The sequence below is a fragment of the Argentina silus genome (genome assembly GCF_951799395.1).
Source record: "Argentina silus genome assembly, chromosome: X".
Lineage (NCBI taxonomy): Eukaryota > Metazoa > Chordata > Actinopteri > Argentiniformes > Argentinidae > Argentina > Argentina silus.
This window is the reverse complement of record NC_139653.1, coordinates 43,219,816-43,244,037: the sequence shown is the minus strand read 5'-3', so window position 1 is coordinate 43,244,037 and position 24,222 is coordinate 43,219,816. Positions and strand designations below refer to the sequence as shown.

Below are 24,222 nucleotides of genomic sequence, written 5' to 3'. Positions count from 1 at the left end.
AGCTGCGCGCTGCGCCTCGCCTGACAGGAGGGGCAGCAGATGGTACGCCCACTCGCCGTCCGGCCACCCCGAGGTCCTCGCCATCCCCTCGAACACCGCCAGGAACGCCTCCGGGTCGCTTTGATGGCCCCGACGAGCTCCCGGAGGAGGGCACGGTCCTCAGCCCTCGCCGTCGCCATCTCTCCCACCACGGACTGCTGCTCCTGCTGTAGGTGGGCCTGCTGCTCCAGGATGAGGGTCCGCCTTTCCTCTGTGTCCCACGTTGGGCGCCAATGTAACAATGTCCTTGGACACAGAGGCGGACTCGATATGTATGGTGAGGGAAAACCCTGTTTATGTACGTGTACGTCAGGACCTGGTTGACTTTCCAGTCACCGCTTTCCAGCCCTCTTCCTGAAAGCAGAGGCACACACATCTTAAACCATTTCGTTAATGAGGCTTCATTCGCAACACGTGTGCGACAAAGCCTGGCTTCCGCACCTTGGCCACGGTCCTGTAGCACCCTCTACAGGCCGAACGCTGCATGTCCCCCCACACATTCATTCTCCCTCGCTCTGTGATCCAGTTGACGGTGGACAGGCCAATAATTGCAGAATTAAACTTGATAATTGCTGCTACTGCACAACTGGTCGTTAATGCGTCGGGCGGGCGGTTCGGCGGGAAGCCGTCGGTAGCTGGCGGGTTGAAAGTAATTACGGTGAATCTTTATCCGAGGGCGCCTCTCTCTCTCTCTCCCTCTGACGTCTGTTTCAGTGAGAGGAGCCCACCACCCAGCACCGCGCAATCAAGTCGGACGCAGGGATGCTGGTAACAGGGAGAACAAAGCCAGAGCAGGTTCTACTCTCTCAAGAGCGTTGGGTTTATTCTGACATATCGCCTGGAGGACATTATGTTCAAAGGGAGAGGAGAAATTTGGGATTAATGTGACGCAGGCGGGCTGTCGCTTGTTCGATGCAGATCCACCTACTAGCTGGCAGATTAACCACCAGGCCTATTGGGGGGATTAGGAGGTGGAAAAAATGACACAAGCATTTATAGGCTACTTAATTAGACGGAATATTTCACATGCAATTAAGTGCCTTCTCTTGAGCGAAATTATTAAATAATAATAATAATAATTACGTTTGTAAGTATTAAGAGTTTGAATAAAAATATGAATGTAAGTAACTCAAATTAGACCTCTCTGCACGTTTTATTGGTGTGAATAGCTTAAAAGCTGTAGGAGGAGTAGCATACTGAAGTTTTGATAGATAAATAGATTTGCTGGGTAGAATGTTAAATAGATAGAATGTTAGATAGATAAATAGAATGTTAGATAGATAGATAGATAGATAGATAGATAGATAGATAGATAGATAGATAGATAGATAGATAGATAGATAGATAGATAGATAGATAGATAGATAGATAGATAGATAGATAGATAGATAGATAGGATGAGCCAAGGGTACTACAGTGGAGTAGATAGAGAGTTGGTTGGTTAACCGGAGGAGAGTTTTTAAATTACAAAAAGCTTAACAGTTTAAAAAGTTGAATGGGTATCAGAAATTCTTCTGGATAGTTGAAAGAAAGTGAGATAGGTTAGTTAGGTTGGTTGATTGGATGGATGAATGGATAGATGAAAGAGAGGATCGATATATGAGAGAGGGGAGGTGTAGAAACATCAAAACAATTTAGAGCTTAATCGGTATGGGTTATACTGAGTGAAGCAGTAGTGGCTGGTGAAAGGAATAAAGGATGATGCTAGGTAGTTGAAAGGTTATAAGGTTGGAGAAGGTTAGACAGAAAGTGTGTTCAAAGTCATAGATAGATAGATAGATAGATAGATAGATAGATAGATAGATAGATAGATAGATAGATCAGTCGATAGATAGGATAAGCCTGGGGTAGTTCAGTGGAGTGGGAAGAGGGTTGGTTGGTAGAGTGGCTGGTTTAGTGGTGTCGAACTGGTAGCCAAGAGAGTGCATTGTTGTGTAATCATTCTAAGAATGTGTTCTGCAGGTCTCCTGTTGTTTTTATTCAAGAGTTGTGAAGGTTCCATAGCAGTCGAAGTAACAATGGGGCTCTCAGAATGTTGGCCTCCATCAACATTCAACCATGTTAAAAGATAGGAGTTTTTGAGTTACAAAAAGCTGAAAACTTGAATTTGAAAAATATAAATGTATGCAACTCAAGTTAGACCTCTCTGCACGTTTTAAAGTTAGAATGGTGTGAATAGCTTAAAAGCTGTAGGATGAGTAGCATACCGAAAGAAGAATTGTAATAAGACTAAGAATAAGTATGAGCAATAACAATAGCTGGACTTGCTGAAGCAATCCCACTAATCACATACCAGAAAGAAGGTCCAATGGGCCTACACATTGGAATGTATCCATAGCTGCAAAGACTGGTGGTGGTGGTGGTGGTGGTGATGGTGGTAGTGGTGTTGCTTGGTTTGATGATGATGATGAGGATGGTGATGATGGAAATGTGCTAGGGATTTGATTTATGTCTTGGCAATATGCCTATGACAATTTCTCACAATCTTCCCTTATACAGTCGCCTATAGGCCTAGTATGCTTTCCTATTCCATTGTTTACTCTTTTTTTTTTTTTTTTTTTTTTTTTTTACATTTTTGACATTTAGCAGACGCTTTTATTCAAAGCGACTTTCAACAAGTACATTTTGTCTAAAGTAAGTGCATCATCTATACATCTATATCAGTTATCATAAGAAAATGCAGCACAACTCTTGGTCCAGGCACTTGTGATCTCCCGCCTTGACTACTGCAACGCACTCTTAGCCGGGCTCCCCGCCACCGCCATCAGACCTCTGCAGCTCATCCAGAATGCTGCTGCCCGTCTGGTGTTCAATCTTCTGGTGCTTGCCTACCGGGCAGCAAAGGGAACAGCCCCTCCCTACTTGCAAGCAATGGTCAACCCCTAAACCCCTGCCCGATCACTCCGCTCTTCCACCTCGGCTGGCAGCCTGGCACCGCCGCCTCTACGTGAATGCAGCGGTCGCGATACTCTGTCACGGCTTTTCACTGTCCTGGAGCCCCGCTGGTGGAACGAGCTTCCCACTGCAGTCAGGACTGCAGAGTCACTACCTATCTTCCGCCGTGGACTGAAGACCCATCTCTTCAGGCTACATTTCGACTGTCCCTCCTAAAGACCTCTTCATCCCCACTACACCCCTATACAGTTTCTCTACTGTACATATATATTTTTAAGTTTTAAAAAAAGTGATCCTTCCTTCTTCTAGCATTGTGACTGGCAATTGCCCCTGGTCCTAGCATATATTCGTTTTTCTTATGATGACTGATGTATAGATGACTTGTTATATGTCGCTTTGGATAAAGACGTCTGCTAAATGTGAAAAAATATATAGGCTATATATTATTTTATATTATAATTATATATTATTACTCTACGAGGATGCAGCGGTCGAGCTGTTCAGTTAGTGCCAATGGCACCTGGTCCTAGCATATTTTCTAGCATATCATATATATACATATCGTCTGTTGATTGCAAATGTATTCAGGCTTTGTTATTAAAAGTTCCTTCACATCTTTAGGTGCACTATGACGTTAAGAAGCTGTTATACATATTGTGGCCACAGTGTGGCACACCAACATCACTCACACACTGGACTACTGCTGCTTATGGCTACTCACCATTGCATATCTGACAGGACCATTGATAGGCTATACATACACTCACCGACCACTTTATTAGGTACACCTGTTCAACTGCTTGTTAACGCAAATATCTAATCAGCCAATCACATGGCAGCAACTCAATGCATTTAGGCATGTAGACATGGTCAAGACGACCTGCTGAAGTTCAAACTGAGCATCAGAATGGGGAAGAAAGGTGATTTAAGTGACTCTGAACGTGGCATGGTTGTTGGTGCCAGACGGGCTGGTCTGAGTATTTCAGAAACTGCTGATCTACTGAGATTTTCACGCACAACCATCTCTAGGGTTTACAGAGAATGGTCCGAAAAAGAGAAAATATCCAGCGAGCGGCAGTTCTCTGGGCGAAAATGCCTTGTTTATGCCAGAGGTCAGAGGAGAATGGCCAGACTGGTTTGAAATGATAGAAAGGCAACAGTAACTCAAATAACCACTCGTTACAACCAAGGTATGCAGAAGGCCATCTCTGAACACACAACACGTCAAACCTTGAAGCAGATGGGCTACAGCAGCAGAAGACCACACCGGGTGCCACACCTGTCAGCTAAGAACAGGAAACTGAGGCTACAATTCGCATGGGCTCACCAAAATTGGACAATAGAAAACTGGAAAAACGTTGCCTGGTCTGATGAGTCTCAATTTCTGCTGCGACATTCAGATGGTAGGGTCAGAATTTGGCGTAAACAACATGAAAGCATGGATCGGTTCAGGCTGGTGGTGGTGGTGTAATGGTGTAGGGGATATTTTCTTGGCACACTTTGGGCCCCTTAGTACCAATTGAGCATCGTTTAAACGCCACAGCCTACCTGAGTATTGTTGCTGACCATGTCCATCCCTTTATGACCACAGTGTACCCATCCTCTGATGGCTACTTCCAGCAGGATAACACGCCATGTCACAAAGCTCACATCATCTCAAACTGGTTTCTTGAACATGACAATGAGTTCACTCTACTCCAATGGCCTCCACAGTCACCAGATCTCAATCCAATAGAGCACCTTTGGGATGTGGTGGAATGGGAGATTCACATCATGGATGTGCAGCTGACAAATCTGCAGCAACTACGTGATGCTATCATGTCAATATGGACCAACATTTCTGAGGAATGTTTCCAGCACCTTGTTGAATCTATGCCACAAAGAATTAAGGCAGTTCTGAAGGCAAAAGGGGGTCCAACCGGGTACTAGCAAGGTGTACCTAATAAAGTGGCCGGTGAGTGTATATATGGACTGAACTGATGTCACTGCTGTGATCTAGCTCCAATTGAATTGATTTCAGGCTTTGGTAATCCATACCAATTATGTCGAGAGGACAGCCACAGGTGTGTACATTAGTTGTTGTGGGTCAGGTCACTTGGTCAGGGAAAACACCAGTCAAACACCATCAGACCGAACGTTCATATCCCCTTTTGTTCATAGGCTGCTGGCACCTAGGAAAAGAGCAGTGATTGTGGGGAGCCCCGGCCGCGCTGGGGTGAAGTTTGCCCTAGGCACAGATCTGGGATGAGTTTACCCTCCGCAAATCCAACCTTAACCCATCAGTGCGGAAAACAACAAACTCAGCCCTTGTCAGTGCTCGGCTAGTAGGGGACACTTCACCTTACTCCGCGGAGCCCCTGGGTAGCCAGCGCATGTTATGATAAACGTTACGTCAGATCTTCACTTGGGGCGGGGGCTTGCAGGAAAGTGGTAGCTAGCTGAAGTCGCTCTCTCTGGTGTGACAGACAGATCTGACCATCGAACTGGACACATAGCTAGTATTAAACAATACATACGCATTTGCAGGCTTACTTGTGAATAAATATTTGCGGAAGAAGATGGGGAGCTGCCTAACAGTTGGACCAAATGAAGCCCTGGTTGTTTCTGGTAGGTGTTGTTAGCTTTCTAGCTAGCTACAACAGCGACGTATAATTAGCCAGCTTGTCAAATATAATGGTTGCTTAGCTAGTGGTTCGTCCGTGCACCAACAGTTTTCCACTGAATGCGTGATTATGAATCATTGGATTCGGTCGCTTATGAATTGTAAGATAAAGCCAAGGCAACATGACAAATCCGAGCTGCACAAAGTAACAGAGGAAGCAGCCGCCAGCTTGCTTGTTACTAGTTGAGCTAGCCAAATGGGTGTTGGTGCATTCACCAACACCCATTGGAGGTTTTCCATACTAGTAACGTTTTAGCATGTTTTACAGCATGGGCCAGCTAGCTATGTAGCTAGAGTTGTCATTCAAACTAAAACGTTTTGATCATCATTACTTAGGTATTTTCCTTGCTAGCTAGTCATATTACAGCGAGCTGTAGCTGTAATAGCTAGCTAAGATATTCCTAAGCTTCTTTCAACTCGTGTCATGATTCTATCCTATTAGTCAAGCAGCTCGATAACACAGTTCTAGTAATAGCGACCGGTATATTGGTAGCAAACTAGCAAGAGTGAACTTGAATGTGGCTTGTCACCTAAGCTATGTTTACCTAACCATCAGTAGGTATGTAAACTGATGGATGATCTCTAGCTAAGTCGTGGTCTGTTCACCATCATGTTTAGTTTAGTTACATCCTTGAGCTATTGGTTCCATATCAATACACACACTGTCACATGATTGCGCTGTATCAAATGTATTAGGTGATGATGATACAATATGTTAACATTTCTCCTGTTACTAAGCTACCTAATTAATTGATTGTCAGATAGATGTATGTATGTTGTAACAATGTCTCGGACAAGGTTGTCAGCTGAGCATGAATAATACAGGAGTGGCCTTATGTTCCCAATGGACATCTTGTGACTGCCTTGAATGCTTTTCTTTCCTCAGGTGGCTGCTCGGATGAAAAGATTTACGTGATGGGAGGCTGGGCCTGGGCTTGGTGGCTCATCTCAGATACTCAAAGGTGAGGCTGCTGGTGATGTCAGTGTGGTACTGTCAAATGTTCATAATTAGTCAGTCTAACTGCAATTATTTATATATATATACACACACACACACACACACACACACACTCTCACCGGCCACTTTAGTAGGTACACCTTGCTAGTACCGGGTTGGACCCCCTTTTGCCTTCAGAACTGCCTTAATTCTTTGTGGCATAGATTCAACAAGGTGCTGGAAACTTTCCTCAGAGATTTTGGTCCATATTGACATGATAGCATCACGCAGTTGCTGCAGATTTGTTGGCTGCACATCCATGATGCGAATCTCCCGTTCCACCACATCCCAAAGGTGCTCTATTGGATTGAGATTTGGTGACTGTGGAGGCCATTGGAGTAGAGTGAACTCATTGTCATGTTCAAGAAACCAGTTTGAGATGATGTGAGCCTTGTGACATGGCGCATTATCCTGCTGGAAGTAGCCATCAGAAGATGGGTACACTGTGGTCATAAAGGGATGGACATGGTCAGCAACAATACTCAAGTAGGCTGTGGCGTTTAAATGATGCTCAATTGGTACTAAGGGGCCCAAAGTGTGCCAAGAAAATATCCCCCACACCATTACACCACCACCACCAGCCTGAACCGTTGATACAAGGCAGGATGGATCCATGCTTTCATGTTGTTTACGCCAAATTCTGACCCTACCATCTGAATGTTGCAGCAGAAATTGAGACTCATCAGACCAGGTGATGTTTTTCCTGTTTTCTATTGTCCAATTTTGGTGAGCCCGTGCGAATTGTAGCCTCAGTTTCCTGTTCTTAGCTGACAGGTGTGGCACCCGGTGTGGTCTTCTGCTGCTGTAGCCCATCTGCTTCAAGGTTTGACATGTTGTGTGTTCAGAGATGGTCTTCTGCATACCTTGGTTGTAACGAGTGGTTATTTGAGTTACTGTTGCCTTTCTATCATCTCGAACCAGTCTGGCCATTCTCCTCTGACCTCAACAATGCATTTTTGCCCAGAGAACTGCCGCTCACTGGATATTTTCTCTTTTTCTGACCATTCTCTGTAAATCCTAGAGTTGGTTGTGCGTGAAAATCTCAGTAGATCAGCAGTTTCTGAAATACTCAGACCAGCCCGTCTGGCACCAACAACCATGCCACGTTCAGAGTCACTTAAATCACCTTTCTTCCCCATTCTGATATATATATATATATATTTCAAATGGCTCATTAAGCTCTCCCTTGTAGCCTAAAGGCCTACAAACAAGCAACAAACCATTTTGGGTAGAAGGTCTGAGGTTTTGAGATGCAGATCAAACATCTACACGATCATATATCCCACACAGGTATCATTTACATGAACACTGGTCATCTGCATCCAATCAGCGAGGAGAACAGAGTGAAAAGCTATTCCTCTATTTTGTATAGCACTTTTCTGAGTGACCTAGATTGCGTTAATGAGTTCTGAATGTTTGTAATGGAAACATTGGCGAAGGCCACTTGGCCCAGACTGTACACATTCTTGCCCCTATTCACAACTGTCTGTGGTGCTGGCTCTATTCACTGATTGACCGGCCACCTCAAGTTGTTATCCCTCAGTGATATGGAATGTTTTGTAGTTTTGGTTTTGCAGCATTGTTTGACAGCCAGTTACCAAAGGCCTTTGGGTATGTCAAGGAAGTGTGGCAATAATGGTAGTAAAACTCCCAAAACCACAAACCTTACACAACGGAAACATTCCATGACTGCCTGTCTGCATTGTAAAACACCCCCCCGTGACTGCACAAGGATGTTGATGTGCAGGTAGAAAAAATTCCTTGTCTGTTTTCCAAATGATTCCATTACCTCTCTATTCCATCACATGCGGTATGCAGATCTTATTTTCTGTCTCATTTGTGTCACCTGCTGTGAAAGTCATTTTTTCTAATTGACTGTAGGATTACACTGGAGATTATGACTCTCCAACCCAAGTGTGAGGATGTTGAGACAGCAGAAGGGGTTGCCATCACTGTCACAGGGGTGGCACAGGTAAACAATAACTAAAGACACACACCTTCCCTAATCCCATTTCCAGATTTTCTTCAGTGCTTCTCTTTTTCTTTTTCTTTTTTTTTATGAGCCCAGCCACCCATAAAAGCCTTCGTAGGAGGACCTCAGTACTTTGTTGTATTTGTTTTTACGTAAATAATTTGTACATATCAATTTTATCTATGAGGTACTTATTATTATTTGAAGTTTTACACATTATTAAAACATTTTCACATGGTATTTTCAGTCCTTAATGGTCCTTTTGGTATTATTTCTGGTGGACATGCTAAGATATTTTTAATTTTAACTGATACAGTGCATTCGGAGAGTATTCAGACCCCTTCACTTTTTCCACATTTTGTTGTGTTATAGACTCAATTTAAAATGGATTAAATTAAAACAATTTGCCATCAATCCACACACAATACCCCAGAATGACAAAGCGAAAACAGGTTTTTAGAAATTTCAGTACATTTATTAAAATTGAAATACAGAAATACATCATGAACATGACGTATTCAGACCCTTTGCTATGACACTCTTAAAATTAGCTAAAATGCAAAAATGTCATCAACAAATCACTCAATAAGTTGAATTGAGTCCATCTTAACGCAAGGATAATAGTTCATGTAATTTTGGAATTAATATCTTTGTTTTTATAGGGTCTTTGATTTGCATAGGAAACAATTACACACTGTGTATCAGGTTGTCATTACAAACTGAGCAAATGGAGAGGAACATGACTGCTCAGGAATGCAGGAATTATCCTTGCATTAAGATGGAATAAATTCAACTTATGTAGTGATTTGTTGATGACATTTTTGCATTTTAGCTCATTTTAAAAGTGTCATAGCAAAGGGTCTGAATACTTATATTCATGATGTATTTCAATTTTAATAAATTTACTGAAATTTAAAAAAATGAGTTTTCGCTTTGTCATTCTATATTATTGTGTGTGGATTGATGGCAAATTTTTTTAATTTAATCCATTTTAAATTGAGTCTAACACAAGAAAATGTGTTAAAAGTGAAGGGGTGCTGTGGTTCTTGAGATTTCCTTTTAATTCCACCTCTCAGCACTTATTCAGGCTGTTTATGAAGTCTAACTCTCTCCTCCGTCTCATCTACAGATCAAAGTCATGACAGATATTGATCTGCTGGCAATCGCTTGTGAGCAGTTTTTGGGCAAATCCGTCATTGAAATCAAAGGTGTGGTTTTGCAAACCTTGGAGGGACATTTGCGCTCAATCTTAGGTGAGGCAATTTTCTCCAATATCCAACTGTTTGTGTTTTTGGTCAGTTTGAAGTAATTGATTTGAAGTTGTTGGTGTCAGCTATGTTCTCTGTAAGTTGTCGACATAAATCAGTGGCTGAATCTATTGTCACTCATTCATGGTTTTTGCTAATTAGCTGTGGGAGTGAAAAAATACCTAAAAAATGGCTAAAACAAACAACAACAACACGTAACCTTGTTGAGACTAGGCTTTTCAAGTTCGGGTTTGGGAAATCCTTTGCAAAAACTAGCTACAAAGGGCTGGAAAACCGTTTTTGACAAATGCCTTGCTAATGTCAAATGCCTTGCTTGGGCGTAGCTCCAAAAAAGACAACTGACATTACAACAGACATTCTTTCTACTGATAAAAGATTCTCCAGACCTCCAAAAGAGGTGAGAGAACACACTGATTTGAGAGAGAGAGAGAGAGAGAATAGTTTGTAAGCTAGATATGCAGTGTTATACTGTAGATATACTAACCCAGTCTCCTATATGCAGGTACACTGACTGTGGAGCAGATCTACCAGGACAGAGACCAGTTTGCCAAGCTGGTGCGTGAGGTGGCAGCCCCTGATGTAGGCAGGATGGGAATCGAGATCCTCAGCTTCACCATCAAGGTGGGTTGGTGGCACAGCACCATGGCGCCAGTAAGGCCAGGCTGACCTTTTTCTTTCAGTGGCTTGTATAATTAGAATTATGTTCTAGTACTGTAGCTGTGAGTCAGCACTGTCAGCATCTCTGGCTAATGAGATTTTGTGTGTGCTATCTGCTCTCCAGTGCAAGTGCGTCAATCAATCAGATGTTATCACATTTGATGAAGGACGCTTATTGATGTTTTTGTACACTCAAGATTCTCAGGCTGAGTATGATAAGCTGAAATTTTGTGTGTGTGTGTGTGTAGGACGTGTATGATAAACTGGACTACCTGAGCTCTCTGGGGAAGACGCAGACAGCAGCAGTCCAGCGGGATGCAGACATAGGTGTGGCTGAAGCAGAAAGGGATGCTGGGATACGGGTAAGATGGTTTGTCCGTTTGTGCGTATAGCATCCTCTGTTTCATCATAGACACTTGTTAGCTGATTTCCTATATTTCTCTCCCGCCTTTCTGTCACACCCTCTCGTGCTCTCTCTCTCTCTGTGTCTCTCTCTCTCTCTCTCTCTCTGTCTCTCTGTCATGCTGTCCAGGAAGCGGAGTGTAAGAAGGAAATGATGGATATCAAGTTCCAGGCAGACACTAGGATGGCCGACTCAAAACGAGCACTGGAACTGCAGAAGGCTTGTTTCAACCAGGAAGTCAACACTAAGGTCCGCACTACAACCACAACCACAACCAGAATCAAATCAAGTGAAATTCCTACAGTCTGCTAGAATGCCACAGTAGCACCGTTTTCTGCACGGGGGATTACTTGACGTTGGTGGAATGATGATGTCTCACATACAGCCGAATCCTTTAAGGCCCAAACTGTGTGTGTGGAGCATTGTAATAGCCAATGATAAGTCCTAATCAACTTCCTCCCTCACCAGCCAAATTAGACATCCAAACTCATCTTCCAGCATGGATGCTCATGTTTCTCTCTCTCTCTTTCTTTCTTTCTCCTACCCCCCCCCCCCCCCCCCCCCCCCCTTCCAGAAAGCGGAGGCTCAGCTAGCGTACGAGCTGCAGGCGGCGAAGGAGCAGCAGAAGATTCGTCTGGAGGAGATGGAGATTGAGGTGGTGCAGAGGAAGAAGCAGATCACCATCGAGGAGAAGGAGATCGACCGCATGGAAAAGGAGCTCATTGCAACGGTGAAAAGGCCTGCCGAGGCAGAGGCCTACAAGATAGAGCAGCTGGCTGAGGGACTGAAGTAAGTCAACCTTATGTTGTACTCCCACAGCTGCAATTTAAACTTCGTTCATGTGCATCACACATTGCAGTTGTTGTTTTCTTTTGTCATATAGCCCCACTGAGACCCACGTAATGCATCTCTGATTCAACTTGATATGCACTGTTTTCTGTAACACAACAATATTTTCCTTAGCATCCTGGCCTCATAGGATGCTTCCACATTATAAGTACTGTATTTTATGTGATTGTGGCGGTCAGGTGAGCCCAATTTACGTCCGGCTTTGACGCGAGTATGTGTTCTGATTTGCAGGATGAAGAAGGTTCTGATAGCCCAGGCCGAGGCTGAGAAGATCCGGAAGATCGGAGAGGCGGAGGCCGGCTCCATCGAGGCGGTGGGGAAGGCCGAGGCTGAGAAGATGAGGCTGAAAGCTGAGGCTTACGAGCAGTATGGAGCGGCAGCGAAGACGGCCCTGGTCCTGGAGGCCCTGCCCAAGGTAAACACTCTGGCCAATCACTGTGTGGCTCTTAAGTTGGTTCCCTCTGGACACATGACCGTAGATTCAAGGTCAGGAACCGTCTGACTATAAGTTGTTAAATAGTGAACTATCCCTTTAAGGCAAAAAATGCCCCCCCCCCCCCCCCCCCCCCATCTTGAATTGTGTGACATGGATTTGATATAGGCAACCCCCCACCAGAGATTATCTTTTTCCAAGCAAGTATTTGTTTGTTACAGGCACAGTGGCAGATGGCAGATAATCGCAGTGGCAGGTCATCTTAAGTTACTCACAATCTAGAGTTCATTTAACGTATGAAGTACACACGTCATGTGATCTATGAAATACCGCCTATTCAGATTCAGAAAACTTCTGTGCGGCAGCAGTTCATAAAAAAAAATATACAACAGACAAGATAAAAGACTAAAGATAGATGATAAAAGACTGAAGCTAAAAATAGCCTTCACCGATACAACATACACAATTAGTCCTATCCATAGTAGGCTAGAGTCTAGAGTCTGTGCAAAATGAAGGGTGTGAGCTGCTGAAGGGGGGGGGAGCTGCTGAAGGGTGTGAGCTGCTGAAGGGGGGGGGAGCTGCTGAAGGGTGTGAGCTGCTGAAGGGTGTGAGCTGCTGAAGGGGGTGGGAGCTGCTGAAGGGGGGGGAGCTGCTGAAGGGGGGGGAGCTGCTGAAGGGTGTGAGCTGCTGAAGGGTGTGAGCTGCTGAAGGGGGGGGAGCTGCTGAAGGGGGGGGAGCTGCTGAAGGGTGGGAGCTGCTGAAGGGTGTGAGCTGCTGAAGGGTGTGAGCTGCTGAAGGGTGGGAGCTGCTGAAGGGGGGGAGCTGCTGAAGGGTGTGAGCTGCTGAAGGGGGGGGGGGAGAGCTGCTGAAGGGGGGGGGGGAGCTGCTGAAGGGGGGGGGCTGCTGAAGGGGGGGGGTGCAGTGCTAATAAAGTGCATGTGCTTCATTGGTCCAATGTCTTGTTCAGGTGCATGATTGCTTTGGGGATATAACCTGAGGAGAGGGGTTAAAAATCAGGGTGGAGTGGGTGGGAAGAGTCCAGCGCAATCTTGTCTGCCTTCTGCAGGACTCTAGCCAGATAGAGGGATGACAGCTGTTGCTGCCCGATGATTTCCCCCCCATGACCTTACAATCTTCCCTATCCCGCTTGCTCTGAGCCACTTTCACATTCCTGTACCAACAGGTCAGGCAATAACTCAGGATGCTCTCTAAAAGTCTGTTATAGTGCCATATATATTATATAATATTGTTGTTATATATATAAGAATTTAAATTAATTTAAAAAAACTGCTTCTTCACAGATTGCAGCCAAGGTGGCGGCCCCACTGGCCAGGACCAGTGAGATTGTCATCTTGAGTGGGGAGAGCAGCCGCGTGACAAGCGAAGTGACCCGCCTCGTAGCTGAACTTCCTGTGTCCGTCAACGCTCTCACTGGAGTGGACATAACAAAGGTGAGCATGAGAAGGAAGGGAATCAGCCTGGCTTCAGCATGACGCGGCTCAGCATAACATCTGCAGTGATAAACATGCAGTAGGTAATTAATAGGTAAAAGGCTGGCCTCCTAAATTTTGATTGCTGCATTTGTGATATTGTTAAATATATTTGTTTTGCTGTTGTTCTTTTTTTGCTGTTTTATCTTTTATTTTATGCACTTTTAGATAATTCTTGTGTAATGAAAAGCTCTTTTATAAATGTAATAAATTATTATTATTAATTCTATAATAAGAAGTGAAAATGCTCCACAGAATCCTGGGGTATGTCAATCACGTGTTTGAGTGTCTATCTGCCCTTTCACCTCACTGAATATACCCAAGATTGCACCACCTTGTCAGCAACATTAGCTTACTCTCATACTGGCATTGATATGACTGTTTTTATTCAACAGATCCCTTTACTTCAGCAGCTGACCAATGCTCAAGCCTGAAAACAATCAACTCCTCTCTACTCTCATATCTGTTTAATGCACTCATAGACTGCCTTCAAATGCACTTGAAAATGATTTTTGTTTTTTATATATATGAACAAGTGAATTTTTTGGAACCTCTGGTGCCTTAATTCCCATAGGACCAGAATATCTGCATGCACCGCTGCTCCTTTATATACTCTTTGAGTTATTAGTTATGATTATTATTATTATTTATAATATAATTCTAATTGTTTTTAATCGTGGAAGCCTCTGAAACCAAAAGTGTGTGTCTGTGTGTGTGTCTGTGTGTGTATGACACACACACGCGCACACACACACACACAGTGCTTTCAGTAGGTATTCACCCCCTGGACTTTTCCCACATTTTGTTGTGTTACAAACCGCACTTTAAAATAGATGTAATTGATGTTTTTTTGTCACTGATCTAGACAAAATATCCTATAACGTCAAAGTGGAAATACATTTTTAGAAATGTTTACTAATTAATAAAAAAATTAAATTGTCTTTTGTCAATAAGTATTCACCCCCTTTGCTATGACACTCCTGAAATTAGCTCAAATGCAAAACTGTCTTCAATCACTCAATAAGTTGAATTGAGTCCATCTGAGTGCAAAGATAACAGTTAATGTGATTTCAGAATGAATATCTTTGTTTTTATAGGGTCTCTGATTTGCATGGTGGATTAGGCTAAAGTGTCATAGCAAAGGGGGTGAATACTTATTGACTCAAGACATTTCAGCCTTTCATTTTTTATTAATTGGTAAACATTTCTAAAACATAATTTTCACTTTGATATGAGAGGGTATTTTGTGTAGAACTATTAAATCTATTTTAAACTCAGGTTGTGTTGTGGAAAAAGTCCAGGGAGGTGAATACTTACTGAAGGCTCTATATACATACATACATACATACACACACACATACATACATACATACACACACACACATACATACACATACATACATACACACACACACACACACATACATACATACACACATACATACACACACACACATACATACATGCATACATACATACATACATACACACATGCATACATACATACACACACATACATACATACATACATACATACATGCATACACACATGCATACATACATACACACACATACATGCATACACACACACAGAGTATATATATACACATAGATGCCCTTCCGTCCCATATATTGTCAAATGTTCACCTTTGTTGTTCTCTCATAAACTCTACCATATTATTTAAGCTAATGTGGGTGAACGGTTAATGCAACCTCTGAACCTCAGTAATACTCCCACATCCACCGTACCTATCTCACACTATGTAATTGTTACGTCTTGCTGTCATTTAACTTGACTTCACACTCATTAATTTCAGTTGTCTTTTAATGATGGATTTGGGGTTTCCGTTATGGGTTTTTGCAATCATGTTAAACAGGTGCTCACTATCCTCAAACAAGTCCCGTTCCTAAAGACACTCTATATGGTACCTAGGGCAATCTTAAGGATCTTGTGTTTGGTTATAGTTCTATCATATTTCCTCTCTCTTCATGAATGCCATGTACATCTTTTCCAGGTTATATTTTAACAGATCCCTCTGTTTGTTTGGTTATGAGTCATATTTTGTGGTGGAAATTTTTCTTATGCTATGAATGTGATTGGAAGTGGTCTGAGGGAGGGAAATGGAGCACAGATGTCGCAGGCTAATTGTTTGAAACGGCTCTGTGTCAGTGGAAGTTCAGTATCTGATTCATTGAGGTGAACTAAAGGCTTTGAATGGTCTTTTGGTTCAGGAAAAGGTAGATTGGTGTTACTCATAGCCAACCACCAGTAGTTGCTCTTTAGTTTTACTTTTCATAATTAGGAATTCATTTAGAAAGCATGAGTTTGGGGAAATTGTTTTTAAGTAGTGATTTTATTCACTCTAATTTAATTTCTTCAACTTTTTGAAGTTTAATTTTTCAGGTTTCATTAAGTTGAACTTCATACATAGACTTTTGTCTGTTTTTTACAACCAATATGTTCTTTTTTTAATCGTACTATAAAAAATCTAAGCCATGTAGACAGTCCTTCTTGGTCTGTCCGCAAAGTTATCTTTGCTAAACTAACTTTTTACTCTCATATCAAACACTCAGAGACATAACTGCTGTTTAGACAATGCTGTTCGATGTCTTTCAGTGATTTATCTTGCTTTTAATTATATGTAATTGTGAAACTTAGTATATGCTGTTCCACTGTAATTATTTTACATTACCTTCATGTCTTTGTTATATTGTCTTTCGGTAGGTGAACAGAGAAATAGGATATGTTTGTTGAACTCACTCCAAGGTGAATAGTCAAACTTTAATATATGTGTTGTTGTATTGTGGCCAGTCGTAGTAAGTAAAGGACCAAAGTACTGAATGCTTTTAGTTTATACTCACAATTTATTCTGAAAGCTTAACCAAGATGGAGAATAGCCCTAAATATGAGAACAGGCAGGAAACAAATAATCTGGTGCAGATACAGTATTTAGATGTGATTGCTAATTTGATGAATCAAATATGTATGGTCATTAGAAATCAGTTAATGGGAGTATCCTATAATGGGACACACTTTAGTTCTATATCCATTATTTATTGAGAATATCAGCACTCCAAAAATGTTTTCATTGTTTAATTTATATTACTTATAATATGTGAGAAATGAATGACTGTGAAATTATTTGATTCTTGGTTTAGCTGCCCTCATTGATTTGTTTGTTCTACATTTGATAATGCTTCATTGCAGCTTTTGTAACATTGCCAATACTGTGAAAATGTTTCCATTGTGTGCAAGCTCTTCATCTTGAGTTGCTGTGGCTCTCACAACCAATTGCATTGTTCTTCGTAAGCATAGCATTTGTAAACAAACCACTAATGATATGTTTGATACAGAAGCAATTCTGAAATGTTGTTTTCTTTGTATTCATGTGAAAATTGTCATCACTTTACTGTGTCAAATAGATATGCTCACCCACATAACCACATTAGCCACCAATTGTGTCAATGTAGATCTTTTTTATTTGATGTCTCAACTGACCTTGATTGATCCTGCATGTTATCTGTGCATGTTATCCATATGTATGTGTATAACATCATATTACAGTAGTGGTACTTCAGTCTTTAACTGTCATTCTAATAAAATAAGATCAAATGAGCTTGTTATTTTTGTTATTTACATTAGCTCATGATAACAGTGGGCTACTTACTTGGACTGTAGTAATGTAGATATGCCACATTGTGTCATAGTTAGATATGCATGCTGTCTCATGTGACTTAAGGTTGCTTGTTGTTGACTTGAACAAACAACCCAGAACAACCAGTTCTAAAATATCTGATTTGTCTATCAGGAAAAAAGTAGTAGCCAGAGCCTGTCACTTATTGCTTGTCACTCAATCTATGTCATCATAATTACTGATAGATTTAGAATTAATCCATCCATGTCTCTTCTCCAAGGATACCTTTCATCCATATCCACCGTAGACCGCGTACTTGTAAGGATTTATTAGTCAGGCATGGAATAGGCACGCCTCGATGTAAACAGTGGTCCTTCGTAGCCAAGCACACCAACGCGCATGCGTTTATAAGTTGCTGCCGCAGATCGCAGCAGCACGGATAATCATCGGGTGTCCGGCAGATCTATCAAAACCAATATCTAGTCAAAATGATGTTTTCGCAAATACCTTTCTCCTGAATTCATGGGGGGTAAGTATTGTGCTTATTATGTGTTTTCAGTGTTTCCCGCAGATCACTGTACAACTAATTATCTGAAGCCGGTGATGTAGTGAACTGGCTAGGTAACGTCAGCTAGCTAGCTAGCTCTGTCAGCACAAAGAAGTGTTCAATGCTTTGTGGTGCTCATGCTAGCCTGCTAGCTAGTTAGCTAGCCTTCGTCGTTGCCAGCTGTGTTTCCAAAGAGTTAAGTTGTAGCTAGCTTGTTAGCTAGCCAGTTGCATTGGTTAGAACCGGTTAGAACAAGACGTCAAGAGACGTGTCCGGCACTCCTAGCAAGCTTATACATGACGTTAAAGTGCTGTTTGCCTGGAATTGCCCAGTTACATGATCTTGTCCATGGCCATCTATAAAGTGTCACACTTCGTCTTGTCATCTTAAGAATGTAGATTATCTATGGTGTATAGGTTGCCAGGTCTGAAAATGTTGGGATGGGTTTGTGCAACACGCCACCGCAGCCACAATGAAAGAGAAATGTTGATTAGCCACTGCAGTGAGATAGTCAACAGCCCGTCTATCTTGTCTGTTTACTTGCTTAGCCAGGTACGTCGGTTGCTTCATGTATCACTGAGGCCTAAATGACACATTCAGTTAGCATTTAGGCACATGCTTGAACATGGTTTATGATATTATGCAATGCTGCTTAGTGCCCATTCATAATAAGATCAGTCCACAATCGTTTGCCTCCCTAAGTTATCAAGTCAGCCGAGTCAACACAGATGAACACTGCTTATTTGAGTGGTGGAATTCTCCTTATGCACTCAGTGTGGATAATGTCTTGAGATGCGTTTCACTGCTTCAGTATTTTTTCTGAACTGGATTTTAGATTAGGCCTAGCCAAAATAAGATTAATAAATGTGCCAACAACTGTGTTACCCCTCTAGACATAACATGGAGATATACATATAGCCTTGATCAGAACTGAAAGTCTTTTTGAATGATAACTATCCTAAGAACCATTAGACAACACAACACGAAGGCCATTAACCCAAGCCTTGCACTAAAGTGGAATCTTGTCCGCATTGCTGTGGTGTACTATTGACACATCCCCCTCAGAGACTGAGATTGGAACAGCCAGCTGGAGGGCCTGTGGCTGCCATCATAAAGTCAGTGTCCCACTGTGCTCTAGGAAAGGCGTCTCCGTCCCTGGCTCTGCTCTCACTCACAAGCTAGCTGCAGGGTGTGTGCTCTAGGCTACAGTGCAGATCTGTGCTAACTGATTACCAACTGCCATTTTAAAAAGGTCACACAATAAGGCACATGAGAGGAAAAGCCTAACTGCTGAGTCACTTCACATGCTCGTAAGTGTTTTAAGCATTGACTTGTGAACTTTTACCTTGTGTTTTTTTCCCCCAGCATGGTGAGGAGAGCATATTCCATGTTGCATTAGTGGACGTGTGACATGCTGGCCTGTCTGCCCGCATCAGGTGACCCTACCACCCGACTTCTCTCCTACACGCAGATGAACACTGGACTTCAGAAATGTAAGTGACCCCTCCATGCCCTGAATCTAATTTAGAGAAGTCCCTCATCAATATCATAATTTTCTTTTGAATAGAATTGAGTACTTTCACATTTCCTGTGGTCAAATATCTATTCCATTAAATGAGTCATGTCCTGTTTAGTCCAAGGGCCTGTTTGAATACATTGAAATTAAACCTTCTCTGTCATTACTGAACTAACATGATTGGGTTGGTCAAAAACAGCTTTCCACTGCATAGCTTTCACTTATCCAGTCAAGTAAGATCAGTGATTGATTTCCTCAAGAAAGAGGGAGGAAGGATATATTTTCAGAGTATTCAAACAGGGCCCTAGTGTATGAACTTGTTCTCTTTACTTTTTCACATTCTAGGGGACACTACACAGAAGATGAGATCTGCCAAATATCCAACCCCAGCGGAATTGGATGCCTATGCTAAGAAAATCGCCAACAACCCACTGACCATCAAGATCTTCCCCAACAGCGTTAAAGTACCTCAGAGGAAGCACATTCGCCGCACAGTGAACGGGCTTGACACTTCCACCTCCAGCCAGCGCCACAGCCCCTACCAATCTCAGGTCAGCGCCAGAGCAGGCCTCCTGGCTGTCCTCCGGGCACCTGCCAAAGGCATCCTCAAAGACACAGACGGCAGCCGAGTCCGCCTGCTCCCCAAAGCCACCATGAACCCCCACAGCGGGCCGTACGTCACTCAGAGCACTTTAAACCTCCCTCAGCCTGTCCCCCACATGCAGGGCCTGTCACAGCCCCAACCCCAGGCCCAGGCCTTGGCCCAGAAGCAGCAGGGCCTGAACCATCCACAGGCTTTACAGCAACAGCAAAACATCTCTCTTCCTATGACTCTACAGCAGAATATGCCTCTTACACAAACTTTACAGCAGCAGAACATGGCTCACCCACAGGCTTTGCAGCGGCAACAAAGCCTATCCCAGCTGCAAACTTTACAACAACAGCAAAGTATGGCTCATGCACAAAATATACAGCGGCAGCAGAGCTTGCCCCACACTCAAACTTTGCAGCAGCAGCAGAGCCAGCCGCGCCCACAAGCCTTGCAGCAGCAGCATCTCGCTCATCAGCAGCTTCAGAGGCTTCCTCACCAACAAGCTTTACTGCAGCAGCAGCAGCAGGTAGCAGCCCAGGGCCTAGGGCACCTGTCTGATGGGGCTCAGCCCCCTACCCTGCAGCACACCCAGGGCCGGCCCCCGTCGCAGCCCCTACCCCAGGACCCCGGTACCGGGCCACCTGTTGCACCCAACACCGCCCTTGTGCAACAGCAGCAGCCCCCACTCGGCCCCTATGGGCCCAGGAAGCTGCAGGACGCAGACGCTCCTCCAAATGTGACCGTATCTACCTCCACCATACCACTGTCGATGGCAGCCAGCCTGCACCAGAACCGGCAAACGGACCTGAGCAGCATCGTGCACCAGATCAACCAGTTCTGCCAGGCGCGGGCCGGCATGGGCACCACCTCTGTGTGCGAGGGCCAGATCGCCAACCCCGGCTCCATCAGCCGTGACCTGCTCATCAATGCCAGCTCCAGGGTGTCCACACACAACCCTGCCCTTGGCCCCCTGCCTTCCTGCTTGCTGGGCCCCACAGACAAAGCCCACCCTCAGGCCCCCAGTAGTGCTGGCTCTCAGCCCAATATGGCTACCATGATCAGAATGCCGGGCTTCCACACTGATATGAAACAGCAGCAACTACAGCAGCAACAGTTACACCAACAACAACACCAACAACAACAACAACATCATCAACAACAGTTGCAGCAACAACAACTACAACAGTTACAACAACAACAGTTACAACAGCAACAGTTACAGCAGCAGCGCTCCTGGAGCCAGCACCAACTGGCTCACATGCAGCAATTGCCCGAGGGTGCCCACCCTTGCAAGAACCCCAGGAGAGAAGCCCCCACTGCATCTGGATTCCCTGCAAAGAGCCTGAGCTACCCCCATGAGCTGCGTGCCGCCCAGCCCTACCCCATGAAACACCCCACAGACAAACCTGCATCCTCTCCCCCGGTCAACGGGCCTCCAGGCTCCATGGCCTACACCAATGGGCACTACATGCAGCCACCATGGGGAGGAGTCCTGCCAACGGCCAACAGTGATGGGTCGGGGGGCTCTCAGGACTTGCCCATGTCCTTCCAGGGGGGCCTGGCAAGGGCTTCCTTGGACTGCCAACCGGGAGCCCAGTACAGACCTGGGACAGGGGGACCGACTGGCCAGACTACCCGCATGCAGAGTGTGGATTACCTGGGCGCGGATTTTCAAACGCCCTGTTTCCGTGAGCAGAACCTGGGTGTGATGGGGAAGATGCAAAGGCCTCCCATGGGTAGAGCCCCAGAGTCTCACGACGGTAGAAATGGCCACCCTCATCACCCAGGCTATAGATAAAAGATTGAAGACAAAGGCCAGTCAGTCTGTGTTATAAGTTGGTGATTGATAGCAAGGTTATTCACTCAATTGTCTTCATGTCTGTTCTAGATCTTGCAAGTGATCAATTGAATGTTCTCCACTGTTGGTTGCTCCTCCTGCTTTTGATGACCAAATGCCCAGGGGGGTAGGGGGCGGGGGTTTGTGTTATGAAAAGGTCTTCAGGGCTTAGACGTAGGCCTATCTGTATTCAATCGTATTGCCAGATAAAGGGTTTTTAGTTTGTTATTCCAACGATGGGGAATAATCCTGGTATCACCAATAGCAGATTCTTCAATCTACTGCTGCGTTCAGTATTTCCTTGGACACACTATTTATCGGTTCACTGATGTAGGTAGAGGAGGATTTCCTCCCTGTATGAGATGCAAAATTATGCCTAGGTTAAAATGGAACGCTTCCTTTTTACAACATTAGTGGCCTTACAACTGCCCAGTAGCTGGATTTTGGGTATTTCTTTTTCCTTTCCTATGTTTACATTTGTAATTATGCATCTATAAAAAAAATCCATGGAGAAATAGACAATGATGGAGAATATCGATGCTTGATCATGTACCCAATAAGACTGTTGATTTTGTAATGGGGTATTTTTGTATGTTAATAATCAGGTCCATGTGTCCGAGGTCCCTCTCAGAGAAGAGGAGTAGAGAGGATGTTATCACACTGTCAGTTTCCACCATTCCACCTTTTTGTTTTCTTCAATCTTTCTCAACATTTAAGTCAATATGCCAGAGCCATAAGTGTCCTCTCTTGTATGGAGTAAGACCTGAAGTCAGGTAGTGACTTGAAGTAATTAAAATGTTATGCTTTATCTGTTCTGTTACGGAAGTTGAATTGCTGCTACTTGAATTTTAAAGATGCAGTTCAGAGTATGAGAGTTCGAGGGTGGTTAAATGTTTTTAACATTTGCAAAAAAGGAACATAAAATCAGGTTGGAAAACATTCAATGTCTTCGAATTATGTGAAATAGAAATGGTATCCCCCTCATCTTGAAAACTATTTTGGACTTGTCTGTGTGTGAAGACCAAATTGATCACTTGCAAGTGTGCAAGTAGCCTACTCCAGAAAGTGAAAAAGGGGGTGGGGGGGGTGAGCTCTTTATCTTTTAAGACACTGGTTTAACCACTATACTACTGTTATAAAAGTGAAATGATTCCATGTGGATGTTGCCTTGTCAGTGTGGGTTGTGGTAAGCTGTTCCTCCTCTAGCCCTAACCCTGTCTGTTCCCTGTACTACCTATAAAGGAGAACTGAAGTTCAGTTCAGTCCAGTCTTTCGATGCAGGTTACCTCCTCATGCTAGATGGGTCTAGCATGCAGTGGATACCATTTTGTCCTCTGTTTGGCATGGGTGAAAACGTATTCTTATAGGGGGGTTGATACATGGGCACCCACTCGCTCCATTCCGCCGTGTCTAGACCTTGAGAAAGCCTTAAATGTTATGTTAGTCATCCTCTAGTCTAAATGTTGAATTACTTTCTACCCCATGCCTTGAAAGCTGGTATGTTGTAGAATGTAATATGGAAAAGTAGTTGTGATGTTAGCAATTGTTAATGCATATGTTTTAATTTTTAAAGTCACTGTTGAATTGCAAAGAACAAATCCTCCTTTAAAGGATATGATTATGATGAATAGTATTTAGCAGAGTTTTTATAGGTGTGTAGCACTGAGCTGTAATAATGGTCTTCAGACTACGTTTCTTTAGTTGTTTTACTTGACATATAGCCTAATTTTAGTTCCCTAATTTATTTTCTTGACCACTGCATCCTGAAGCCATAGGTGTTTCCTTCCTCATCGGTGCCATAGATAAAGCATATCAGACACAAAACAATGCAAAGTGAGGTCTCAAATCTGGCTGCACCCCTATAGAGGTGCAAACGGAAGTGGTTTAACCATAACTCTATCGATCGGGCTTTCTTTTTCGAGGGCAAAGAAGTTGATTCTGTTTTTTTTTTTTTTTTTTTTGCTCTCCTATTGTGTCGCTGATGTGCCTGGCCCTTAAAGCTGCTATTGAATTCCAGTCTTAACACACACATGCTATTGCTATTTGTGTGTGTACATAGTAACAATGTATGGGCTGTTCTTGTGGAATAAAGTTCCTATTTATGGAGTGGGTGTCATCATAACTTTTTTTTAAATGAGAGAGTGAAATCTGCTATTAGGAGGATGTGCAGGAGCTGTTGCAACTGACCTGATTTACCTGTTCCATTGTGTTGTACTGCCATGTTACAGCCAGAGAAAGTCAGGTTCCACATTTTCTGTTTCATATGAAGTGCCTCCACTGGGCTAAATATGGAAAGTGTGTGTGTAATATGTTTGTGTGAAAGATTGGCCAAGTTCCAGACCGCCTGCAAAGCAGTTTACAAGATCTCACAGCCTACCAGATCTCACAGCGCCTAGAAAATGTTTAATATGTCAGTAACCATGTCAAGAT

At 43.5% G+C, this 24,222-nt stretch overlaps 2 protein-coding genes across 2 annotated transcripts; both read left to right on the top strand.

Annotated features, from left to right (window-relative positions):
* Nucleotides 1–5,359: 5,359 nt before the first annotated feature.
* LOC310823430 (flotillin-2) lies at nucleotides 5,360–17,281 on the top strand. Its single transcript, XM_083696290.1, has 11 exons — nucleotides 5,360–5,541; nucleotides 6,483–6,558; nucleotides 8,475–8,565; nucleotides 9,695–9,818; nucleotides 10,336–10,454; nucleotides 10,739–10,852; nucleotides 11,023–11,142; nucleotides 11,468–11,682; nucleotides 11,974–12,157; nucleotides 13,477–13,626; nucleotides 14,061–17,281. Exons 1-11 carry the CDS (start codon nucleotides 5,493–5,495, stop codon nucleotides 14,097–14,099), a joined length of 1,281 nt encoding a protein of 426 aa, XP_083552416.1. The 5' UTR covers nucleotides 5,360–5,492; the 3' UTR covers nucleotides 14,100–17,281.
* A 442-nt stretch (nucleotides 17,282–17,723) lies between these two features.
* On the top strand, nucleotides 17,724–23,898 carry fam222bb (family with sequence similarity 222 member Bb). The gene is made up of 3 exons (XM_083696285.1): nucleotides 17,724–17,829; nucleotides 19,213–19,340; nucleotides 19,709–23,898. The coding sequence occupies exons 2-3, from the start codon at nucleotides 19,259–19,261 to the stop codon at nucleotides 21,751–21,753; spliced, it is 2,127 nt and encodes a 708-aa protein (XP_083552411.1). The 5' UTR covers nucleotides 17,724–17,829; nucleotides 19,213–19,258; the 3' UTR covers nucleotides 21,754–23,898.
* Nucleotides 23,899–24,222: the final 324 nt, after the last annotated feature.

Excerpts from the sequence above, each read along its gene's own strand:
- LOC310823430 (XM_083696290.1), top strand. The coding sequence starts at position 5,493 with ATGGGGAGCTGCCTAACAGTTGGACCAAATGAAGCCCTGGTTGTTTCT. Across the intron at positions 10,853-11,022 it reads AAAGGGATGCTGGGATACGG|GAAGCGGAGTGTAAGAAGGA; the intron begins GTAAGATGGTTT and ends CATGCTGTCCAG. Across the intron at positions 12,158-13,476 it reads TCCTGGAGGCCCTGCCCAAG|ATTGCAGCCAAGGTGGCGGC; the intron begins GTAAACACTCTG and ends GCTTCTTCACAG.
- fam222bb (XM_083696285.1), top strand. The coding sequence starts at position 19,259 with ATGCTGGCCTGTCTGCCCGCATCAGGTGACCCTACCACCCGACTTCTC. Across the intron at positions 19,341-19,708 it reads GAACACTGGACTTCAGAAAT|GGGACACTACACAGAAGATG; the intron begins GTAAGTGACCCC and ends TTCACATTCTAG.